The sequence below is a fragment of the Somniosus microcephalus genome, chromosome 20, assembly GCF_052327205.1.
Source record: "Somniosus microcephalus isolate GS21.2 chromosome 20, FLI_Smic_1.0, whole genome shotgun sequence".
Classification (NCBI taxonomy): Eukaryota; Metazoa; Chordata; class Chondrichthyes; order Squaliformes; family Somniosidae; genus Somniosus; species Somniosus microcephalus.
Window position 1 is genome coordinate 56090941 of NC_141006.1, and position 24660 is coordinate 56115600.

Sequence of the window (24660 nt, forward strand, 5' to 3'; positions counted from 1 at the left end):
CCCATCGCGAAGTGTAGGTGGGGCTCTTTATCCTTGGTTGCAGCCCACCCTAGGACAGGGTACTCCAAAGGTAAAAACCACGAGGAAGACCACAGCGAAACCACCTCAGCTACTCTTCCCTAGTAAGTGGCTCAAGAATCTCATGTGTGAAACTTGAGTTAGGACCTGCCCTAGTGGCAGAACACCACGGATGGATGGATGCGTGGGATGTCTCACTGGTGGACCATGTGGTAGGGTGGGGCAGGAGCAGCAATGTTGTGAGAACACCATCTCCTGCTAATTCCCCTCCAAGTCACACACCACCTCGACTTGGACACCAGCACCATGTTGGCCGTTCCTTCATTGTCGCTGTGTCAAAATCCTGGAATTCTCTACCTAACGGCATTATGGGAGCACCATCATCACAAGGACTGCAGAGGTCCAAGAGAAGGTTCGCCACCGCCACCTTCTCAGGCCAACCAGGGATGGGCAATAAATGCTGGCCTTGCCAGCGACACCCATATCCCGAGACCAAATGAACAAAATGCACTGCAGAGCTCCAAGTGAGGCATCGTGCTGGTGTTCACCTGTGACACACCCACATTTGTTCTTGACCAAGGTCCACTTTTGGACCAAGTTATCTGGTTTCCGACTGCCCTGTCCAGAAGTTCCTAAGATAGCAAGGTGAGAGGTGTGAAGATAGATTCATGTTACAATCTCAACATTCATGCTTTTATGACTGAGGAACATTAAAGGGGTTGAAAATGCCTGTGTATACATTTTTAAAGATGGAAATTACAAGACCGAATTTAATTGCTATAAACAAACAATTAGATGGATTCAAAAATATTGATACAAGTAATATATCCATATAAAAGACTCTGGCTAACAGTAGAATTTGCTAAGAACTGGGACCTAGTTAAGCATGAGGTTTGGATCAGGAAAACATGACAAATACTTGTCACAGAGAAAAGTTTGAAGAAATTTTGCAATATTTTACGAAACAACCAGGCAAACTCTGCAAAGTGTTTGTGTCATGTTGTGGAACAGCTCATGTTCCGATTGACATCCATGGTGACAAGAAACCAAATGTAGTCAACAAGGGAGCGATCTTATGGAGCCAATCAGGAATGGTCACATGGTCCCTACACTGATAACTCTTAAGAGGGAAGGACATTCTCCTGATATTTCGCAGTTTTAGATCTTTTCTTGGGATGTGGCCTCCTTGGCAAGGCCAGCAGTTATTGCCCATCCCTTGCTGCCTTCAGAAGGTGGTGGTGGTGGGCCTTCTTCTTGACTCGTCATTTGTAGTAGTTTGATACTATTGAGTGGCTTGCTCGGCCATTTCAGAGGGCACTTAAGAGTCAACCACGTTGGTGTGGGCCTGGAGTCACATATAAGCCCAGACCAGGTAAGGACGGCAGGTTTCATTCCCCAAAGGACATTAGTGAACCAGTTGGGTTTTTACATCAATCCGACAGCTTTATGGTCACTTTTACCAATACCACATCTTTTAAATTGAATTCAAATTCTCAAACTGCCATGGTGGGATTTTAACTCACATTCGCTGGATTATTAGCCCAGGTCTCTAGATTACTAGTGCAATAACATAATCACGACACTGCCGTACCCGATTGCAATGTACTGAATGAAGTGAATGAAGCTGAAGAGAAGGACAGATTCTCGGGAATCTCTTACCTTGGTGCCAGGTTTCTCCATACTCTCCTCCTCCTCGTATATTGGCCACAGCTAGGATCCCACCCAGGTGCCTGACAAAAATCAGGTACGCAACGCTGGAAACAGAGCAGGTGGCAGTAAAAAGGTGAGGGAGGGGCGATTAAACAAACCATAATAATCCTACAATCAATAACAGGGGCCTGATCTGCCTGAGGTGATTGGACACGAGCCTAGATTTTCAAACCTAGGCACCTCACTCGGGATTTGAATGTGTTGTGCCTGCCGATAACCACAACTGATGCCGGAAATCAGTTTCTGTTGGAATCAGTGCAAGCGGTGATTCCTTAATGGTGATTTAAAAAAGACTTACATTTATATAGCGCCTTTCACAACCTCAGGACATCCCAAAGCGTTTCACAGCCAGTGCGGTACTACTGAAATGTAGTCACTGTTGTAATGTAGGAAACATGGCAGCCAATTTGCGCACAGCAAGCTCCCACAAACAGCAATGAAAAATGACCAGCTAATCTGTTTTAGTGATGTTGGTTGAAGGATAAATATTGGCCAGGGCACTGGGGAGAACTCCTCCTGCTCATCTTCAAATAGTGCAGTAATGGGGCTCCACAATTGGTCTCAGTGCCCCCTCGGTCAGGAGGGGGAGGAATCGGTCAGGGTCCTTGTTTCTGTTCGCTGTCCATTGACCACCCTCCATGAGGAAGAATATGGATCAGTTGGGACGGTGAATTGGATCAGCTGGGAATGTGTATTGGATCAGCTGGGACGGTGAATTGGATCAGCTGGGAATGTGTATTGGATCAGCTAGGACGCTGTAATGGATCAGCTGGGAATGTGTATTGGATCAGCTGGGAATGTGTATTAGATCAGCTGGGAATGTGTATTGGATCAGCTAGGACGCTGTATTGGATCAGCTGGGAATGTGTATTGGATCAGCTGGGACGGTGTAATGGATCAGCTGGGAATGTGTATTGGATCAGCTGGGAATGTGTATTAGATCAGCTGGGACGGTGAATTGGATCAGCTAGGAATGTGTATTGGATCAGCTGGGAATGTGTGTTGGATCAGCTGGGAATGTGTATTGGATCAGCTGGGAATGTGTATTAGATCAGCTGGGACGGTGAATTGGATCAGCTGGGACAGTGTAATGGATCAGCTAGGAATGTGTATTGGATCAGCTGGGAATGTGTGTTGGATCAGCTGGGAATGTGTATTGGATCAGCTGGGAATGTGTGTTGGATCAGCTAGGACGCTGTATTGGATCAGCTGGGACAGTGTATTGATCAGCTGGGACAGTGTATTGGATCAGCTGGGAATGTGTATTGGATCAGCTGGGACGGTGTAATGGATCAGCTGGGACAGTGTAATGGATCAGCTGGGAATGTGTATTGGATCAGCTGGGACGGTGTAATGGATCAGCTGGGACAGTGTAATGGATCAGCTGGGAATGTGTATTGGATCAGCTGGGACAGTGTATTGGATCAGCTGGGACGGTGTAATGGATCAGCTGGGACGGTGTAATGGATCAGCTGGGAATGTGTATTGGATCAGCTGGATGCGAAGGATTATATGGTTACAAGTGCCTTAGGATATTTTACTACATTAAAGGCGCTATATAAATGCAAGTTGTTGTATGGGAGCATGCTTGATTTTCCACCCATTTAAATAAATTGAGCAGGCTTCCTTACCCGTGTACGAGTCTCCCCACCTGATCTTGCTCTATTCCCTGTGAACAATCAGCCCAATACACCCAGGCACAGAATCATAGGAACAGGCCATTCAGCCCCTCGAGTCTGTTCGCCATTCAATTAGATCGTGGCTGATCTGTATCTGAACTCCATTGACCCGCCTTTGCTCCATATCGCTCGATGCGCTTACCCAACAGAAATCTGTCAATTTCTGTGCTGAAAGCTCTAACTGACCCCCAGCATCCACAGCCTTTTGGTGGAGAGAGTTCCCGATTTCTCCTAAACTTTGTGTGAAAAAGTTCTTCCTGATTTCACTGCAGGTCTAATTTTAAGGTTGTGCCCCCTTGTTCTGGACTCTCCCACCAGGGGAAATAGTTTCTCTCTCTCGACCCGATCAACTCCTTTAATCATCTTAAATATCTCGACTAGATCACCCCTCAAACTTCTAAAGTCAAGGGAATACATGCCAAGTTTATGCAGCCTGTCCTGATAATTCAACCCTTTAACCAGCTCTTGCCCCCGGGGGTATCAGTCTGGTGAATCTGCGTTGCAGCCCCTCCAAGGCCAAGAACAGAAAATCTGTTTCTTAATCTCTTTAATGTAAAAACTAATTTGACTGATTTAGAATCCCAGACACCCGGTAACAATATAACATTTTATTGTGGATCCAAATTATTTCTCACAGTACAATAAAGGACCTGCTGCCCATAGGGCCACTTGTTGAAAAAGGGGGCCAGTAAAGTGCTTCTATGCCAGGTTTAGCTGTAAGGCAGAGCTCAGTACCGCCTGTAACTTACTCGTAATGCGGAGTTAGCGAGTTGTTGAATCCTCCGTAGCCATGCAGGAATACTGGGTGGGAACCGTCTTGTTTGATCCCTTTCTTGTGGACAATAAACATTGGGATCTTAGTCCCATCTTTACTAGGGTAAAAAACCTTGGAGACAAAAAATGTAACATCAGTAATGTAGCAGGCAAATAAAACAAGCCAATCAGTGAACACCTAAATAGGTCAATGGTCGTGTGTAGCCCACTGCCAGTAACTTGGACTCTCCCAGTCGTGCCCCTCTTCTCCTGAAGGTTCTAATTCCTTGGTGGGCTGCAGTTCAACAGGTGGCAGTCTCTCTCCCAGTCCTTAACCGTCCTTCAGGTGCAAACCCACTTGAATGGGAAGAGGTGTATGATGGGCGGCCTATCCGATATCGCCTGTTTTACACTCTCGCCAAAATCACCCACAATGGGTGATGACAGGCTACTCAACAGTAGGGGAATCACAGCGGAGCTTGATCCTGGCTTCACCCAGCTCATTCTTCCTCACGGAGAGGAGAAGCAAGGACCCTGGCCGATTCCTCCCCTTCCTGACTTGGGGCATTGAGGCTAATTGTAGAGCCCCATTACTGCCATGGCTGAAATCTGCTAGCCCAACAAAGATCATGCATAAAACCTGGAGTATTCTGGTCTGTACAGAAAATGAATCGAATAAATAAGCCACTTGAAGGATGAGCTGGAGGTGTTTCTCTGAATTGGAGCCAGTTTTCAGTTGCTCAAGTGCAGGTGAATGCCCTGGCTATCTGGATTTAACATCAGTGTCCAACAAGAGAATTCTCGAGCTCTGGGTTTTTCATTGTTTTTCTACATAGTCAAAGAATACTGAGTTCAGTAACAGGTACTAATCTCTGAAGGGGAGTTCTCCCTGGTGTCCTGGGGCCAATATTTATCCCTCAACCAACATCACTAAAACGGATTATCTGGTCATTATCACATTACTGTTTGTGGGAGCTTGCTGTGTGCAAATTGGCTGCCGCGTTTCCCACATTACAACAGTGACTACACTTCAAAAAATACTTCATGGGCTGTAAAGTGCTTTGAGACATCCTGAGGTTATGAAAGGCGCGATGGAAATGCAAATCCTTTCTTCCCTCGAAACTTGTATTGATGAAGTGAAGGACTCCCGACAGAGGCCAGAGACCCCAAGCTCATTGGTCAAAACTGGACACCCAAACACTTGGGTGAATAAATTCAATTCAAACTTTGCGATCCTATCAATATTTGTAAAAACCATGGAAATTCTCAGCAGGTCAGTGACCATTTGAAAGAGAAACAGAGGACAGCCTTTTCAGCTGGGGCTATTCATCAGGCTGCACCCAAGCCCACCCAATACTGACGGACCTGCTTTGCAAGTACAGCCTTTTCCCTTATTTCAGGCTCCCGGGACCGGTGTCCTTTCTCTCGATCTCCGTACATTAGTGTCTCACCTGAACCGTCTGATATTCGGTGAAGTTGAATCCTTTGATCTCCACCTCCCTGAAAACCTTGGGCTCCAGAATCTCTTTAGTTAGGTCGCAGTGGTAGATGATTCCTGGCAGAGAATGCAAAATCAAGTGTGAACGGTTTTCCTGGTCCTCGTTTCACGATATGCTCGGTCACTGATTTCTCTTTTGTTTTATTATTATTCATTCTCGGGATGTGGGCATTGCTACCACTCCTGCTCCTTCTGACCCCATGGAAATAAACACAGACTTACCTTTGGCTAATGGCTCAGTGGGCAACACTCTCGCCTCTGAATCAGAAGGTCGTGGGTTCAAGTCCCTCTCCAGAGACTTGAGCACAAAGTCTAGGCTGACACTCCAGTGCAGTGCTGAGGGAGCGCTGCACGGTCGGAGGTTCCATCTTTCAGATGAGATGCTAAACCGAGGCCCCGTTGGTCCTCTCAGGTGGAAGTAAAAGATCCAGTGGCACTATTCGAAGAAGAGCAGGAGAGTTCTCCTGGCCAATATTTATCCCTCAACCAACCTCACTAAAAAAGATACAAAAGCAAAATACTGCGGATGCTGGAAATCTGAAATAAAAACAGAAAATGCTGGAAATACTCAGCAGGTCAGGCAGCATCTGTGGAGAGAGAAACAGAGTTAACGTTTCAGGTCGATGACCCTTCGTCAGAACTGGAAAAAACTGGAGATGGAACAGGTTTTTAAGCAAGTGCAGATTAAAGCACTAAAACAGATTACCTGTTCATTTATCTCATTGCAGTTTGTGCGAGCTTGCTGTGTGCAAATTGGCTGCTGCGTTTCCTACATTACAACAGTGACTGCACTGCAAAAGGGTTTTATTGGCTGTAAAGTGCTTTGGGATGTTCTGAGGTCGTGAAAGGCATGTAGAAATGCAAGTCTTTCTTTTACTTTGCTAAAATAGCAATTGGTGTCTTGTGTACATCAAAGGACCCCGACTTGCATTGTAAACGCGCCGACTGTCAGTCTCAGAGGGGCGCTCCGGCCTCCCAGCAGTAGGCTCGAGGGAGGATTGCCACGGTCACAGTGACGAGGAGACGGGACGGGTTGGTTAGTCATTCCCCGTGATTTTCTGGGAGCGACTGCTCTATTTCCTCCCGGGCAGGAAGATTCAAAATCCAGCCCAACATGTCTGAAATTGGGAAACTCATTGGAGAGGTGGGATTTTAAAATGGGGGCCGTTAAAATGGAGCAGGAGACTGACCCGCCCCAAACCTGCTAACTGCAATTTTAAGTTGCATGCGCCAGGGAGGTCCGCCCGAAGCTGGTGGGGTCCCTCAGGTCGGGTCCCGATGGTATCACCAGGGCACGACTGCCATTTTAACATTGGCCTGACCGGCCGGGGGTAAGGAGAGCAGATTTGGCTGAAACTAGTGGGGGGGTTTGGGGACAGGATCGACAGGCAGAGACCCCTCCAGGTTAGCCTACTTCTTTGCACTACTGTCGGCTCATCAAGCTCATTCCTTCCCTCTGAAATATGCTCCATCGTAGACTCTATCCAAAGTGCGACAAGGTTTCCCCCAGAAGACATGTCAAGCAACATTCCTGAGCATCTGCCCAACCTTACACCTTACGGCACACACCCTTGACTGATTGAGTTTCTTGACCTCACGTTTGCACAGTCCCACCAGTTCACAAGATCATCTGCCCTTCTTAGAGATTGACCAACATAGAATTACATAGAATTTACAGCACAGAAACAGGCCATTCTACCCAGCTGGTCAATGCCAGTGTTTATGCTCCACACGAGCCTCCTCCCACCCTACGTCATCTCACTCTATTCCTTTCTCCCTCATGTGTTCATCTAGCTTCTCCTTAAATGCATCTATGCTATTCGCCTCAACTACTCCCTGTGGTAGTGAGTTCCACATTCACAGCACTCTCCGAGTAAAGAAGTTTCTTCTGAATTCCCTATTGGATTTATTAGTATATTATCTTATATTTATGGCCCCTCGTTCGGGTCTCCCCGACAAGTGGAAACATCTTCTCTACGTCTACTCTATCAAACCCTTTCATAATCTTAAACATTTCTTTCAGGACACCCCTCAGTCTTCTCTTTTCTGGAGAAAAAGAGCCCCAGCCTGTTCAATCTTTCCTGATAGTTATAACCTCTCAGTTCTGGTATTATCCTAGTAAATTTTGTTTGCACCAGTGCTTCTATATCTTTTTTATAATATGAAGACCAGAACTGTTCACATTACAGGAAACTTTGTGCTATCCGGCACCGACGGGACCGAGCTGCTGCTGTTCCCTCAAAACTGCCGGACACTCCAGAGCTAATGTTGAAACATACGGAGACAAACCCTGTTGCTTAGCAACAGCCTCTAAACAGTCGGCAAGCATCTCTAGCTGAAGCTGTTGCTTAGCTACAGACCTTGCAGAGCTTGACTGTTCAAAAAAAGCAAAGAAAAGAAACGAAAAGAATAAAAAACGGCTCCTGATTTTTGCCGGTGGCTCCAGCTTGCCGGACGGTTCGCCTCCGGATAACACAAAGTTTCCTGTACGCCCAAGTGTGATCTAACCCAGGATCTATACATGTTTAAAATAACCTCTCTGTTTTTCAATTCTATCCTTCTAGAAATGAAGCCCAGTGCTTGGTTTGCTTTTTTTTTTAAATGGCCGAGTAACCTGCGGCACTACTTTTAGTGATTTGTCTATCTATGTCTGTGAATCGTACCTGGTGTCAGGTAGGAGGTGAACTGGTAGAAGATTTCGGTGTTCTTCTTCCGCCCGCTGTATCCGGCGATGCTGCCAACATCCAACGGGAGGTCCTTCAGAAAGGTTCCGGTGCCGAGATCGTACAGCTGGAGGATGTCCTTCACATCCTTTAAGTAATTCAGGACCAGGTACTTGTAATTGACGCAGGTGGCCCAATCTGAAACGGGGAGGAGCGAGGTTTGATAAGACATTCTTGTTACAAACCTTCAACCAATGTACACTGCCCCCAAAAAGGCAACTGTCCCGTCTTACCCAAGACATCCTTCTGGTGCTGGGGAATGAGCTGCTTCCATTGCGAAGGAGCCGGCTGCTCCAGGTTGATGTTGAGGACTCTGTAGCGAGGGGCATCGAGGTTAGTTCTGAACGAGAACACAGGTCCTTCATTCGTGATGTAGCTGTACTTTGCATCAAAGTTGTCAATGAGTTTAACCCAGGGCAGGGGGCCTGTAAAAATGATGTCAGGAGTTATTCTAGACTTGAAAATGGCCAATTACAAACAACAATAACTTGTATTTATATAGCGCCTTTAACATAGTAAAATGTCCCAAGGCGCTTCACAGGAGCGTTATCAAACAAAACTTGACACCGAATCAAAGGAGGTGATATTAGGACAGGTATGGTAGGTTTTAAGGATCATCTTATAGGAGGGAAAGAGAGGTAGAAAGGGAATCCCTGTGCATAGGGCCTAGGCAGGTGAAGGCACAGTCGCCAATGGTGGAGCCATGAAAATCGGGGATGCGCAACATGCCAGAATTGGTGGAGCGCAGAGATCTTGGAGGGTTGTAGAGCTGGAGGAGGTTACAGAGATAGGGAGGGGTGAGGCCATAGCGGGATTTGAACACAAGGATGAGAATTTCTAAATCGAGGAGCCAATGTAGATCAGCGAGCACAGGGGTGATGGGTGAATTGGACTTAAGGGGGAAAAAGGAACAGGGATTGGGAAATGAGTACGTAAACCATAAATGAAGTGAGTCAAACTACAGCGCTGACACAAATTTTACATACCAAATGGAGTTAAGGTACAGATCAGCCATGAACTCATTGAATGGTGGAACAGGTTTGAGGGGCTGAATGGCCTACTCCTGTTCCTATGTTCCTGCCTCCATGAAGTCCCTGACTGCGGCCGATTTTCTGGCCTCTTGGTCATCAAGATATTTTTAGGCAGGTTCCTCGACCTCTCTCATGGAGACTTTGGCTATGCCAGACTTCGGAGGCCTGCCATGGGGTAGCGGCAGGCTGGTGAAAATGATGGGAAGTGCACCCATTTATGGGAAGCTGCTGGGCCCTGGCTACGGGAGGTCAGGTACACGTGACATTGGGCAGATACATGGGGGAGCCGACCCCCCCGACTCATACTCTGCCCCCGCTCGCCCCCATTCCAGAGCCGTAAAATCCCAGCCGAACAGTCCAGAGAGAAGGAACATAGGAACAGGAGGAGGCCATTCAGCCCCTCGAACCTGTTCCGCCATTCAATTAGATCATGGCTGATCTGTACCTCAACTCCATCTACCCGCTCTCAAAAAAAATCTCCATCTACCCGCCTTGGTTCCTTAATCCTTACCCAACAAAAAACTATCAATCTCAGTTTCGAAATTTTCAGTTGACCCCCAGCCTCAACAGTTTTTGGGGGAGTTCCAGATTTACCCTGTGTGTGAAGAAGTGCTTCCTGACATTACCCCCGAATGGCCGAGCTCTAATTTTAAGGTTGTGCCCCCTTATTCTGGACTCCAGCCACCAGAGGAAATAGTTTCTCACTCTCTACTTCAGCAACTAGCAATCATGAGGTTAAGGGGAGGCCTCATTTAAGGATTATAAACTGTTAAATAGGAAAAATAGCATGAACCCAGAAAATTACTTTAAGGTCAGTCAGGCCTGTAGAATAAGAGATTAAATTTAGATTATTGAGAAGTAAATTTAAAACAGATCTTTGGAAAAATGTTTTTTTTTTACTCAAAAGGTGATAGATCAGTATTGAGAATAATCTAAAGGGGGAAGTAATGGAGGAGCATAGACAGACTCAGTGAGCTAGATTTTCCTGGAGCCATCAGGCGGGGTTTCAGGCGTGTGGGGGGGGGGGGGGGGGGAAATCCCAAATTTGGGGGTCCCGACACCATCCCGCCCAAAACCCCGCCCCACGCAAGTTTTAGGGGCAGCGGGTACCCGCCCCGCACAGGGACCTGCCGAAACCAGGCGGGAAGGGATTAGTGCCAATTAACTGCCTGTTAACAGGTAGTTAACAGGCAGTTTTTAGCCTAATCCCTATTTTGAGGGGTTTCGTGTGGGATTCCCGATGGCTCCAAACCACGCCAGGTTAGAGCAGGCGGGCCGTCGGGTTGAAGGAGTTGGAGGGGTCGCGATGTCGGCGCTCAGGTGAGTGATGGGTGCATGTGTGCAAAGGTAAGTGTGTTTGGTGTGTCTAAAGTGTGTAAAGAACTTTTACTTACCTGTACTTACCTTAACAGCCTTTCTTCCTGTAGCCGTCGGGAGCTGCATCACTCAGCCGGAACTGAAAGCTGAATGGCTGCAATCTGTCAAAAGTGACAGATTTCAGCTTTGAGTGCTGCTGAGAGTTCTAACTAACTGAGTCTGTGCAGAAGGACTCATGTCAGAACTCAGACTGTCAGTGTTTCACAGCTTCAAACAGCTGTGAAACGCTGATATTTCATCTGTCAAGAAATCTTGACAGATGAAATTGCAGTCTGTGACGTCACCTGTTGCCGGGTGACCCTTCATTGGCCTGCTGAGCCCGCTGGGCGGGCTCAACAAGGTCAATCAAGGGAAAATCACGTGGATTGGCCGGACGTCGATGTAGGCGGGTCAAAAACCCGAAAGGGAAAGTCCCGCCTTCTTCCTGACAGGTTCGGGAAAATCTACCCCAGTGAGTGGACCAAACTGTGGCAGGTGGAGTTCAATGTGAGGAAGTGCGAGCTCATCCACTTTGGATCGGAACATTTTCTTAATGGTGAGAGATTAGGAGCTTTGGGGGAGGAAATAGATTTAGATGTCCATGTACACAAATCACTAAAAGCTAGTACAAAGAGTAATCAAGAAGGCTAATGGGATGTTGGTCTTTATGTCAAAGGGGTTGGAATACAAGAGTAAGGAAGTGATCCTTCAGTCCTACAGAGCCTTGGTCTGACTGCATCTGGAGTACTGGGCTCAGTTCTGGGCACTGAGCTTCAAGAAGGATATATTGGCCTTAGAGGGTATGCAGCGCAGATTCTCCAGAATGATACCAGTGGTTGAGGGGCTGAACGGCCTCCTCCTGTTCCTATTTCAGATGCTGTTGGATGCTGACTGGGGGAGTTGGGTCCTAGAGGGATGGGGCCAATAGCCTTTCCTCATCTTTGACTTTGAGTACATTCCCGAACAGCTGTTACTGTGAGTGCGGAAATCGGTGTGAGCGTAGAAGAGGTTTCACTGCATCAGCTGATTTCCCGTCTCTGAGGTGGCATTGTAACTAGTTCTTGCCGCTTGGCCAGTGGCAGGTACCTACCGATTATGCCATTTGGTAGCTGGTGCAGATCGCAGTACCAGAACTGGTTCTTGGGCTGACAACCATCTCGAATAGACAACCCTACATAGCGACCATCGTCAGAAACCTAAATGAAAACAAAGGAAATTAAATGCTGCTGGAGTACTCAACCGTTCCAACTGGAAATAATCAACCTTCAGCAGCACCCATTCGGGCAGATTGAATGCTTCTGATGTGCCGGGCACAACGGAGAGGGAAAATGGGTGGTCATGTAACACCAAGTCTATGCCCCCTTTATAATTGTCCAGGAATTTCTTGTGGTTCCTCCGGAGGGGAAAGGAGTGTTTGTGCCCGGAGCAGACAGTCCATAATCAATACATTATTTTGGAAGTGCAGTTACTGTTGTTATGTAAGCAAAAAGTGGCAGTCAATCTGCTCACAGCAAGATCCCACAACCAGCAAATTAGGTAAATGAATTACAAAGTATTTACAGCACAGAAACAGGCCATTCGGCCCAACTGGTCCATGCTGGTGTTTATGCTCCACACGAGCCTCCTCCCACCCCTCTTCATTTAACCCTAGAAACATATCCTTCTATTCCTTTCTCCCTCATGTGCTTATCTAGTTTTCCCTTAAATGCATCTAAGCTATTCACTTCAACCACTCCCTGGGGTAGCAAGTTCCACATTCTCACCACTCTCTGAATAAAGAAGTTTCTCCTGAATTCCCTATTGGATTTATTAGTGACTGTCTTATATTTATGGCCCCGAGCAGTGACAATATAAAGTAAAAACAACTTCATATAATGCCTGAACACATCATTTTGTCATCTCAAAGCAGTTCATCACCAATTAATTACTGCTCAAAATGCGGCTAAATTGCAAGACCCCACACACAGTAAATGATGTGAATGACCAGTTAATCCTTTGGGTAAGGGAATGTTGACTGGTCACCAGAAAAGGCTTGTCTCTTCCTTCAAAATAGTACCATGGGATCTTTTGCGTCCACCTGAGAGGGCAGACAGGGCCTCGGTTTAACGTCTCATCCAAAAGACGGCACCTCTGACAGTGCAGCACTCCCTCAGCACCGCACTGGTAGCATCAGCCTGGGTTATGTGCTAGAGTCTCCAGAGTGGGGTTAGAACCCACGGCCTTCTGACTCAGAGGCGAGAGACTGCTACCCCACTGAGCCAAGCTGCCACATTGCGGACATTAATAAATTACCTGTGCTCCACTCATCCATTTGGGATTATCTGGGAACTCTGCGCACAGGATGTCCTCTGACTGGTCAGTGCCAAGCACATGGTAGTAGAGCTTCTGGTGGAGGTTGGATGTGGTTTCAGTGCCTGGAAAAGATGGATTGTCAGTAAGCCACGCATCGAACGTAACTAAAACACTGGCGGAGTCCAAGGTATGTTAAAGAAAGATTCAGATGGGTTTCTTTAGGAAAGAGAAATGTGTTGGCTGATAGGAAGGAAAAATAAATCAGAGTGAAAGCAAAAACAATTAGGCTGGAAGATGTACAAAGATTGAAAGTAAAGACCAGAGGAGGTGTAGAAACGCTGCTGGAGCCATGCTATGAAGAATGAATAGAATTAATAAAATAATGGACAAGGATTAAAAAAAAGACTTGCATTGCTGTAGCACCTTTCACAACCTCAGGACGTCCCAAAGCGCTTTACAGCCAATGAAGTACTTTTCTGAAGTGTAGTCACTGTTGTAATGTGGGAAACACAGCAGCCAATCTGTGCACAGCAAGATCCCACATACAGCAATGTGATAATTGCCAGATAATCTGTTTTTAGTGATGGTGGTTGAGGGATAAATATTGACCAGGACATTGGGGAGAACTCCCCTGCTCGTCTTCGAAATAGTGCCATGGAATCTTTTACGTCCACCTGAGAGGGCAGATGGTGGCCTCGGTTTAACGACTCACCTGAAAGACGGCGAAGAGCCATTTTTCATGTGGGTCATGTTTCTATGTGAAAGGCGCTATATGCAATTTGTTGTTGCGCAGTCAGGGTCGACAGACTATTCAACTGTGGCAAGCATCACGACCAAGCCTGATTCTATCCTTACAACACCAACAATTTCCATTATATAGCCCCTATAACGCAGTAAAAATGTCCCAAGGCGCTTCATAGTGTGATTATCAAACAAAATTTAACACTGAGCCACATAAGGGGATATTAGGACAGGTGACTAAAAGCTTGGTCAAACCTCTCTACATCTCTCTCCTCCTTTAAGTCGCTCCTTTAAACCAGGGACTTTAGCACAAAATCCAGGCTGACACTCCCAGTGCAGTACTGAGGGAGTGCTGCTCAGTTGGATGTGCCATCTTTCGGTTGAGACGTTAAACAAATGCCCCATCTGCCCTCTCAGGTGGCACTATTTTGAAGAAGAGCAGTGGTGTCCTGGCCAATAATTATCCCTTAAACAACACCTAAAAACCCCCCAGATTATCAGATCATTATCACATTGCTGTTTGTGGGAGCTTGCTGTGCACAAATTGGCTGCCACTTTTCCTACATTACAATAGTGACTATACTTCAAAAATACTTCATTGACTTTATAGCGCTTTGGGTCGTCCGAAGGTTGTGAAAGGCACTATATAAATGCAAGTCTTTCTTTTTTTTGACAAACTTCTGTCCACCTGTCCTGATATCTCGTTATGTGGCTCGGTGTTCAGTTTATTGTTTGATAATCGCTCCTGTGAAACACCTTGGGATGTTTTACTACATTAAAGGTGTCATATAAATGCACGTTGTTGCTGTTTGTTGTACTACAGCCTCACAGTGTAACCAATGCACATTTATCTCAGCAACCCCAACCCTGCCACGTACCATCCGCGCTTCCCTCTTGCTCGGGGTAGCGATTATAGAAGACGCCTTTTCCGTCGTGAGTCCAGGACAGGCAGCTGAACTTCACCTTTTCCAGAGCGTCCGGCAGATCTTCGGGACCCTCGATCTTCACGATTTTGATCGTGACCCAGTCGGAGCCACTTTTGCTGAGTCCATATGCCAAGTACTCATTGTCATCGGAGAACGCCAGTACTAGGCAAACAAAGCGAGAGGTCAGAGGTCAGAAGTCAGGACAGGCCTGTTGTTGGTTGGCCTCAAGACTACCAGGAGGCTGGAGAAATGACCTATCTTCCTGGGCCAAACAGACTTTTTTTACTACATAGGAACAGGAGTAGGCCATTCAACCCTTTGAGAGCCTGTTAACATAGAAACATAGAAGATAGGAGCAGGAGTAGGCCATTCGGCCCCTTGAGCCTGCTCCGCCATTCAATGCGATCATGGCTGATCATCCAAATTCAGTACCCTGTCCCTGCTTTCTCCCCATACCCCTTGATCCCTTTAGCCTTAAGAAATATATCCAACTCCTTCTTGAATATATTTAATGAATTGGCCTCTACTGCCTTCTTTGGTAGAGAATTCCACAGGTTCACCACTCTCTGGGTGAAGAAATTCCTCCTCATCTCAGTCCTAAATGGCTTACCCCTTATCCAGAGGTCATAGGTTTAAAATAATTGGTAAAAGAGCTAGAGGGGAAATGAGGAGAAATTTCTTCACACAGGGGGTTGTTAAAATCTGGAACGCACTACCTGAAAGTGTGGTGGAATTAGATTCCACAGGAATTTCAAAAGACAATTGGACATGTATTTGAAGACAACTAATTTACAGGGTTATGGGGAAATTCAATTAGATCATGGCTGATCTGTATATTAACCTTGCCTAACAAAAATCTATCGATCTCAGTTTTAATAGAATAGAATCATAGAATCTTACAGCACAGAAGGAGGCTATTCGGCCCATTGTGTCTGTGCCGGCTCTTTGAAAGAGCTGTTCAATTTGGTCCCACACCCCAGCTTTTTCCCCATAACCCTGTAAATTAATTCTCTTCAAATACATGTCCAATTGTCTTTTGAAATTCCTGTGGAATCTGATTCCCCCGCCCTTTCAGCTAGTGCGTTCCAGATCTTAACAACCCTCTGTGTGAAGAAATTTCTCCTCATTTCCCCTCTAGCTCTTTTACCAATTATTTTAAATCTATGACCTCTGGTTAACGACCCACTTGCCAGAGGAAACAGTTTCTCCATACGTGCTCTAAGAAAACCCCTCATAATTTTGAATACCTCTATTAGGTCCCCCCTTAACCTTCTCTGCTCTACTATATGACGATTCTTTAAAATAAAATATATTGGATAGACATAATTTTAAAAACATTTACTAACTTTCAACAGATACACCGGGGTATAAATTGGTGTTGGCCGATAGTGTAAAACGTGCAACAGTGAATCGGCAGCCCACTTTCCAGCCCGTCTGATTTTCTTTTCTACTGAATCAATGGGAATTTTGTACAACCATCCAAGCTGAATTTATACCTCACAGAATGCTAGATTTTGCAAGGCTCTGTGAAGCAGACAAGGCCTCATGTGCAGTCGGCATGAATTGTAAATTCCTCGGCACTCTACCCCTTCAAATTTCCAATCAATATCAGCTGCATACGAATAGAGGAACAGGAGGAGGCCATTCAGCCCCTCGAGCCTGTTCCCCCCATTCAATTAGATCCTGGCTGATCTGTACTTCAACTCCATTGACCCGCCTTTGCTCCCGATCCCTCAATACCCTTACCCAACAAAAATCGATCAATCTCAGTCGTGAAAGCTCCAACTGACCCCCAGCCGCAACACCTTTTTAAGGGAGAGAGTTTCAGATTTCCACAATCCTTTGTGTGAAAAAGTGCTTCCTGATTTCATTCCTGAATGGCCTAGTTTTAATTTTAAGATTGTGCCCCCTTGTTCTGGATTCAACCTCCAGAAGAAATAGTTTCTCTGTGTCTACTCTATCGAATCCCTTTACCATTTTAAACACCTTGATCAGATCACCTCCAACCTTCTAAACTCAAGGGAGTACATGCCAAGTTTATGTAACCCTGGGCTCATAATTTAACTCTTTGAGCCCTGGTATCATTCTGGTGAATCTGTGCTGCAGCCCCTCCAAGGCCAATATGTGTTTCCTGAGGTGCGGTGCCCAGAACTGAAATCAGTACTCCAGATGAGGACTGACCAAGACAAGATATTCTTGCCAATGCAGAGCCTTCTAAATTCACGGTTAAATCCCCCCCACATCCCTCTAGTATTAAACAATGCACAGAAAAACTTAAGTTTGATTTTAAAAACTGATTTCCTGCCCCCTGATGGAGAGTAAAATTCAGCGGTAGGAATATGAGGCCACCCTTAGCGGACAACCTACTCGTCAAGGCAACGGTCCCATCCTCGGATAGCTTGTTAGGATCCAGGAACACCCGGGCCTCTCCGTGCAGGGAATCCTGGACGTACAACACATACTGGTTCTGTAGCCCAGAGTTATGGAAGTAAAAATACCTGAAAAACAGGAAATCGACACTCAACCAGGCCTGGCTACATCTTCAGAAGAGCCTTACCTGTTAATCTTCCTTCCTTGCTTCTGCCAGCTTCCTCCTCTCCCCTCCTGAAGACCGCATCTCTTGCTGAACTCCTGCCCCGTCACTGTACCTAGGTTTATTCGTCAGGTATGAACCTAGGCGGTAGGCATTGACAAGCTATTTGACCATGCAGGGCATCTCCACTGAGCTTGATCCTGTCCTCACTTTGTCTTAGGTGCCAGTCATGGCTGAGTGGGTAACACTCACGCCTCTGAATCAGAAGGTTGTGGGTTCAAGTCCCACTCCAGAAACTTGAGCACAAAATCTAGGCTGACCCTCCCAGTGCAGTATTGAGGGAGGACTACAACAGACGATCTTCAGTTTCTTCAGAGAGCTTGGAAACTGGTAGCGCTTGGTACCATTACCCGCCTACCTTCAATGACTCCAGATGTCTTTTTTTTTTATTGCTTCTCGGGATGTGGGCGTCGCTGGGAAGGCCGTCATTTATTATCCACCCCTAGTTGCCCTAAAAAGATGGTAGTGGACCATCTCCTTGAACTATTGCAGTCATTTGTGGCAGTGTGATACAACTGAGTGTCTCACTAGGCCAATTCAGGGGATAGTTAAGGGTCAACCACATTGGTGTGGGACTGGAGTCACGTATAGGCCCAGACAGAGTAAGGACAGAAGGTTACCTTCCCTAAAAGACATTAACAAACCAGTTGGGATTTTACAACAATCCAACAACTTCATGGGCCACTTTTACATTTTGAGATTTTTAAAACTGAATTCAAATTCTCAAACTGCCCATGGTGGGATCTGAACTCCCTGGATTCCTAGTCCGGTAGCACAGCCACTACACTGCCCTACCCCCACAGTGAGGAGCTCCAGCCTTACTTACGGTCCTCAGTGCGACCAACAAAGCAGAACGCTGCCAATGAAATCGCCCCAAGGAGTGATGACACACCTGGTACAGCACTCACCGTTTCCCTTTCCTGCAAGGGCAGCTATACTTGGGGTAATCATACAGTTCAGTCATCCGCTCTTTGAGTCTGTTCCTGACTCTACACTTTTCCAGGAAAGGCATCGTCAGCTTGTTCTGGACTTCAACAAATGCCTGAAAAGTAGAGAGGAGCGGATTACAAAAACAAGATTCATCCTCACCTCGAACTGGTATGAGAAATGAAAAGGCACTCGAGGTTGGACTGAGGCACGTTGTTGGGCCAGTGTAGAGGTAGACCGCACAAAGTGGAGGAGAAGCATCCGGGAAGGCGCCGAACGCCTCGAGTCTCTTCACCGGGAGCAAGCGAAAGCCAAGCGCAAAGAGCGCACGTCAACCCAAGCGCCCCACCCACCCACCCCTTCAACCACCGTCTGCCCCACCTGTGACAGAGACTGTAGGTCCCGCATTGGACTCATCAGTCACCTGAGAACTCATTTTTAATGTGGAAGCAAGTCGTCCTTGGTTCCGAGGAGCTGCCTAAGAAGAGAAGAGAGGTATTTAACCAGCTTCTGTACCTAGCCTGAGAGCACACTACCTCAGGGAGTGGTTGAAATGAATAGTGTTGATGCATTTAAGGGGAGGCTAGATAAGCATATGAGGGAGAAGGGAATAGAGGGTTATGCTGATAGAGTTAGATGAGGAAAGACGGGAGGAGGCTCGAGTGGAGCATAAACACTGATATGGACTGGTTGGGCCGAATGGCCTGTTTCTGTGCTGTATATCCTATGTAATCCTATGTAGTGTAATACTCTATGCACCATATATACTCTACATACCATATATACTCTACGCACCATATGTACAAGTGCCACCTGTACAGTAGGATTGATAGAATAGAGACATCCAAGAGAGTGTGGGTATAGGACTATCTGAAGTTTCTCACCTTGGTCTGCTCACTGTTGGGATCCTCAAGCCAGGCATAGGGGTCGGGTACTTTAATCCCATGGTAATCATCCACCTGGAACCATCAGGAATAGGCATCTCGGTCATTTACATCCTTACATAAAACATTCAACACACCAACTGGGATCAGAAATCAACAGAGAAGACTGACGAGGAGACCGGATAGAGGTCTTTAAAATGATGAAGGAGTTCATAGGGTGGATACGGAGAAACCGTTTCCAGTTGTGGGCGAGTCCAGAACAAGGGGGCATAAATATAAGATAGTCACTAACAGATCAAATAAAAACGTTAGGAGGAATTTCTTTACATGGAGAGTGGTGAGAATGTGGAACTCACCGCCACATGGAGTGGTTAAAGCAAATAGTATTGATGCATTTAAGGGGAGACTTGATGCATACAAGAGGGAGAAGGAAAAAACAGAGGAACAGGAGGAGGCCATTCAGCCCCTCGAGCCAGTTCCGCCATTCAATTAGATTATGGCTGATCTGTATCTTAACTCCATCTACCCGACTTGGTTCCATAACCCTTAATACCCTTGTCTAACAAAAATCTATCAAACTTAGTTCTTACATTTTCAATTGACCCCCAGCTTCAACAGCTTTTTGGGGGAAGAACGTTCCAGATTTCCATTACCCTTTGTGTGAAGAAGTGCTTCCTGATATCACCCCTGAACGGCCTGGCTCTAATTTTAAGTTTATGCCCCCTTGTTCTGGACTCCCCCACCAGAGGAAATAGATTCTCTCCATCTACCCTATCAACTCCTTTAATCATCTTAAAGGATACGGGGGTAGGGTGGGAGGGGGCTTGTGTGGAGTAAAACACCAGCATAGACCAGTTGGGCCACACGGCCGGTTCCTGTGCTGTAGATTCTCTGTAATTCTAAGAAAGTCTACATCTTAATGAAATTAAAGTTAGGTTATTGCAGATTTCTTCACACAACCCGACCTGACACAAGATAGGCACAGGTGAGCTGGTCACTGGTCACTGCCCCACTTCACAGCAAGTCCACCCTTCAGACATCAGGTCTGAATTCCATTCTCCCCAGTTTTTACCCTGTGCTTGTCTTATTGTCACCGTTCAGTTTGAAGCTTTATAGCACAAACCTCAGGTTAATCCAAATCACCTCAGGGAAACCTGCAAAATCACAAGTGCGTTTTCCCACCGGTGCTATTTCAGTCTGAACACTTGACTCTCTTGGATCAGTCCCTGGTCTGTGCAGATTTAATTCAGGCCTTTCAAGGTTCTGAAAATATAAACCCACCATTATGCTCAAAGTCATTAGAGCCAGGGACCAAACATGGAGAGCTGGAAACACACACGGGTCAATCAGCATCTGTGAGGGGTCGGGGTTGGAGCTTGGGGTTTGGAAACATAGAAACATAGAAGATAGGAGCAGGAGTAGGAGTAGGCCATTCGGCCCCTCGAGCCTGCTCCGTCATTCAATGCGATCATGGCTGATCATCCAAATTCAGTACCCGGTCCCTGCCTTCTCTCCATATCCCTTGATCCCTTTAGCCTTAAGAAATATATCCAACTCCTTCTTGAATATATTTAATGAATTGGCCTCTACTGCCTTCTGTGGTAGAGAATTCCACAGGTTCACCACTCTCTGGGTGAAGAAATTCCTCCTCATTTCTGTCCTAAATGGCTTACCCCTTATCCTTAGACTGTGATCCCTGGTTCTAGACTCTCCGACCATCGGGAACATCCTTCCTGCATCTAGTCTGTCCAGTCCTGTCAGAATTTTATAAGTTTCAATGAGATTCCCCTCTCATTCTTCTAAACTCCAGCGAGTATAAGCCCAATCGACCCAATCTCTCCTCATACGTCATTCCTGCCATCCCAGGTATCAGCCTGGTGAATCTTCGCTGAACTCCTTCCATGGCAAGAACATCCTTCCTCAGATAAGGCGACCAAAACTGCACACAATACTCAAGATGTGATCTCACCAAGGCCCTGTACAACTGCAGCAAGACATCCTTGTTCCTGTACTCAAACCCTCTCGCTACGAAGGCCAACATACCATTTGCCTTCTTAACCGCCTGCTGCGCCTGCATGCTTACCTTCAGCGACTGGTGCACAAGGACACCCAGGTCTCGTTGCACTTCCCCTTCTCCCAATCTACTGCCATTCAGATAATAATCTGCCTTCCTGTTTTTGCCACCAAAGTGGATAACCTCGCATTTATCCACGTTATATTGCATCTGCCATGCTTCTGCCCAATCACCCAACCTGTCCAAATCATACTGGAGTTCTCTGCATCCTCCTCACAGCACACATGTGTAGCCTGGCGAAATGGAGCAGCACAGGACACGAACTTTCGTTTTTGGGGTTTTTTATTCTGTATTAATAACTTGGGTCGAGGTTTAGGATGAAATTGTAAATACATAAAACACAGTCGACAAAATACGGCAGTGGCTTGCTGCAAAACAGAACATGAGGCAAACCACAGGTGAAGGCAGTTAATTAACTAACAATCATTATACAAAACAAAACATATCATACCATACATTCGTATGTCCCGTTATCACTTGTCACCTCTTAAAAGCAAACAGAAAGTATTAAACTCGTTCGAAACGTAGCCCCAAGGACTCAACAACAATTTTAACAAAGGTTAACACCAGCACATGGTGGGACAATCTACAAGCATCCCCGTGATATCGAGTGATTTGGGAAACAATATCACTTTAAAACTATGTCTGGCTGCACTAAATGCTGTTTTAGTTGTACTTTACGCAGACTAAGTTCATTTCAAAAGTCATATTCACCCCAACTCTCCTCAGAGCACACCCCCCACGCTGGATCTAGAAAATGGAGGCTGTGAAGAAAGGGGAGGTTCCTTTGGCATCACATGGCCCTTCCCATAACCCTTTTCTCCTTTTTTCAAATTCTAAAGGGGAAAATGAACCGCGCCATCTAGTGGACTTAAATATTCACTGCATTTTCCCACTTGGCTACATTCTCCCCTGCTTTAAAGTCAACGTCCTCGGTGACTTAGCACCCGTTTTTCACTTCTTTTACAGCTTCTCGAAAAAATGCAGTACCCAGACTCGATAAAACATGAGAGAACACCTCAGGACTGAGTGAGACTGCATTACAGGCTGACTGAGGCAAATGGTATGGGTTAGGGTTTACCCCAGCATTGGCTCTTTTAGTTCTGCGAGGAGCCGGAATGGGTACCTCAACCTCAGTCCCACACTCAGAAGGATCTGAATGCTCTGGCTCAGAAACAGCCTCTGATTCCTGTACATCTTGGGCGTTATCAGCAGGATCATTGTTTACTTTTTCCTCCTGAGTTAACTCTGGATAGGTGACTTCCTCTACCACAACAAACTCAGTATCAGAGGGCTCTGGCAACGATTCTGTCAAAAGAGTGACAGGGGGTACGGTGACAGGGGACTTGGTTCTCGTCCGCCTAGGCTCAGGGACAGGGGTAACACATGGCCTAAGATTAACTCTATGGACCCTTTTTAAAGGACCGCCCTCTACAGGCTCAACTGCATGTGTAGTACCCTGTACCTCCACCACTCTGTACACAGTAGGACCCCAAGCATCCTGAATTTTGTTCCTACCCAAAGGCATGTGTCGTAAGTATACCAACTGACCCACCTCAATGGTTGGACAGTACACTTTGTCTTTGTTAAGTTCAATTCTTTGAGCTGATTTCTTTTCAGTGTACTCTCTTGCCCTTGCATGTGCCTCCTTCAAACGCTCTTGGTGGACAACCAACCACTCATGTTTCTCGTCTAACACTTGCTCCTGACCTAATAAAGCATCTACAGGAAGGTGTGGATGAACCCCGAAAAGCAGATAGTACGGTGAGTAGCCAGTCGTAGCATGGGGTGTTACATTGTAGGCATACACCAACTCAGATAAGTGCTCAGGCCAGCGGCGCTTCTTTGCTGGAGGCAGTGTACGCAAAAGATCATGTAAAGATCTGTTGAATCTCTCACATTGAGCATTTCCTTCCGGGTGGTGTGGGGTAGTGCGGGTTTTCTTTACACCATAAAGCTTACACAGCTCGGCAATGATTTCACTCTCAAAATTTCGACCTCTGTCTGAATGCAATCTTTCTGGGACCCCATACTTCATGAACCACTCTTTGAGAAGGACTTTTGCCGTGGTATCAGCCTTTTGGTCCCGAGTAGGGAAGGCTTGTGTGAATTTAGTGAAAACATCGGTCACCACTAACACATTCTCACGACCATCGGAGGCCGGTTCCAGCATGGTGAAATCTACAGCAACTACTTCAAGGGGCCGGGAGGCTAGAAATGATTTCATAGGGGCATGTATCTTGGGGTGGGGCATTTTTGTCAAAACACACCTCTCGCATTTCTTGACCCACTGTTCCACATCCCCATACATCCCAACCCAAAAACATCTCTGTCTCAAAAGGTTCTGTGTGCGCTCTATTCCCTGATGGCCCATACGATCATGCACACCTTCAAGCACGACTTCTTTCAAACAAGAGGGCAGTAGTAGCTGGTGACACTCACCAACATGGACATCCTCGATTACACGGTACAACAAACCATCTTGCTCACAAATACGGGGCCACTGCTTTAACGTGGATAATACTAGCTTGGATAACTGCGACCTCTCCTTGTAAGTTGGCCTTCGCTGCTCACCCCAAAACTTCCTAAACATGCTGAGGGTGGGGTCTGTGTCTTGAAACTTACGTAGTTCCTCTTTAGAGTAACCGGGAAGTGTTGGTGTGTTACCCTGCAACTCACTACGCTCAGTACTTTCTTCTGCGTCCGAAACACGGATCTGTCTGACTTTACAGCACTTGACTCCTGCTGTCCCTAAGTCTGGTCCTAGAGCTGTTCCCTTGTGAGTGACATTACATATGGCCACACAACCATCATAGTCTGCATCCCCACTGTCTGACTCGGGCTCCCCTGCTAACGGCTGCCTAGAGAGGGCATCTGCTGCTGCATTACAGCGGCCTGGGCGGTACTTGACGTCAAAGTCAAAAACAGCTAACTGAGCCACCCATCTTTGCTCAACAGCACCTAACTTAGCTGTAGAAAGGTGACACAGGGGGTTGTTATCTGTTATGACAGTGAACTTGGAACCTAGAAGGTAACCTCGAAATTTCTCTGAAACAGCCCATTTGAGGGCGAGGAGCTCTAGTTTCATACTGCTGTAGTTTCTGTCATTTCTTTCAGCATTACGGAGCCTCCTACTGGCATATGCTATCACTCTCTTCCTATCTCCCTGCTGCTGGTGGAGGATGGCACCTAATCCTAGGTTACTGGCATCCGTCTCTACAATAAAAGGCTGAGTGAAATCTGCGTAACCTAACATTGGAGCACTGATCAGCTTTTCTTTCAGCTGTTCGAAAGCAGCTTGGCACGCAGCTGTCCATGAACCTTCAAACAACCGTTTTGCTTTTGCTGGGCTGTCTTCCCTAAGGCATGCATTGACTACGTCATGGAGAGGGCCAGCTCGTTTAGAAAAATCCTCAATGAACCTCCTGTAATAACTACAGAAACCAAGAAATGAC

At 46.4% G+C, this 24660-nt stretch overlaps 1 protein-coding gene across 2 annotated transcripts in view; it reads right to left on the minus strand.

The window, feature by feature from the left end:
* LOC147103292 (prolyl endopeptidase-like) overlaps positions 1–24660 on the minus strand; it is a 35514-nt gene that overhangs the window by 3999 nt on the left and 6855 nt on the right. For both annotated transcript variants that reach the window (XM_085962755.1, XM_085962756.1), the window contains exons 2-12: positions 19132–19206; positions 18229–18362; positions 17095–17225; positions 14680–14889; positions 13061–13182; positions 11859–11964; positions 8615–8806; positions 8322–8519; positions 5612–5715; positions 4157–4293; positions 1678–1772 (exon numbers count right to left, since the gene is read on the minus strand). In XM_085962755.1, the coding sequence (XP_085818881.1) occupies positions 1678–1772; positions 4157–4293; positions 5612–5715; positions 8322–8519; positions 8615–8806; positions 11859–11964; positions 13061–13182; positions 14680–14889; positions 17095–17225; positions 18229–18362; positions 19132–19206 (1504 nt within the window). The remainder of the gene's footprint in view (positions 1–1677; positions 1773–4156; positions 4294–5611; positions 5716–8321; positions 8520–8614; positions 8807–11858; positions 11965–13060; positions 13183–14679; positions 14890–17094; positions 17226–18228; positions 18363–19131; positions 19207–24660) is intronic.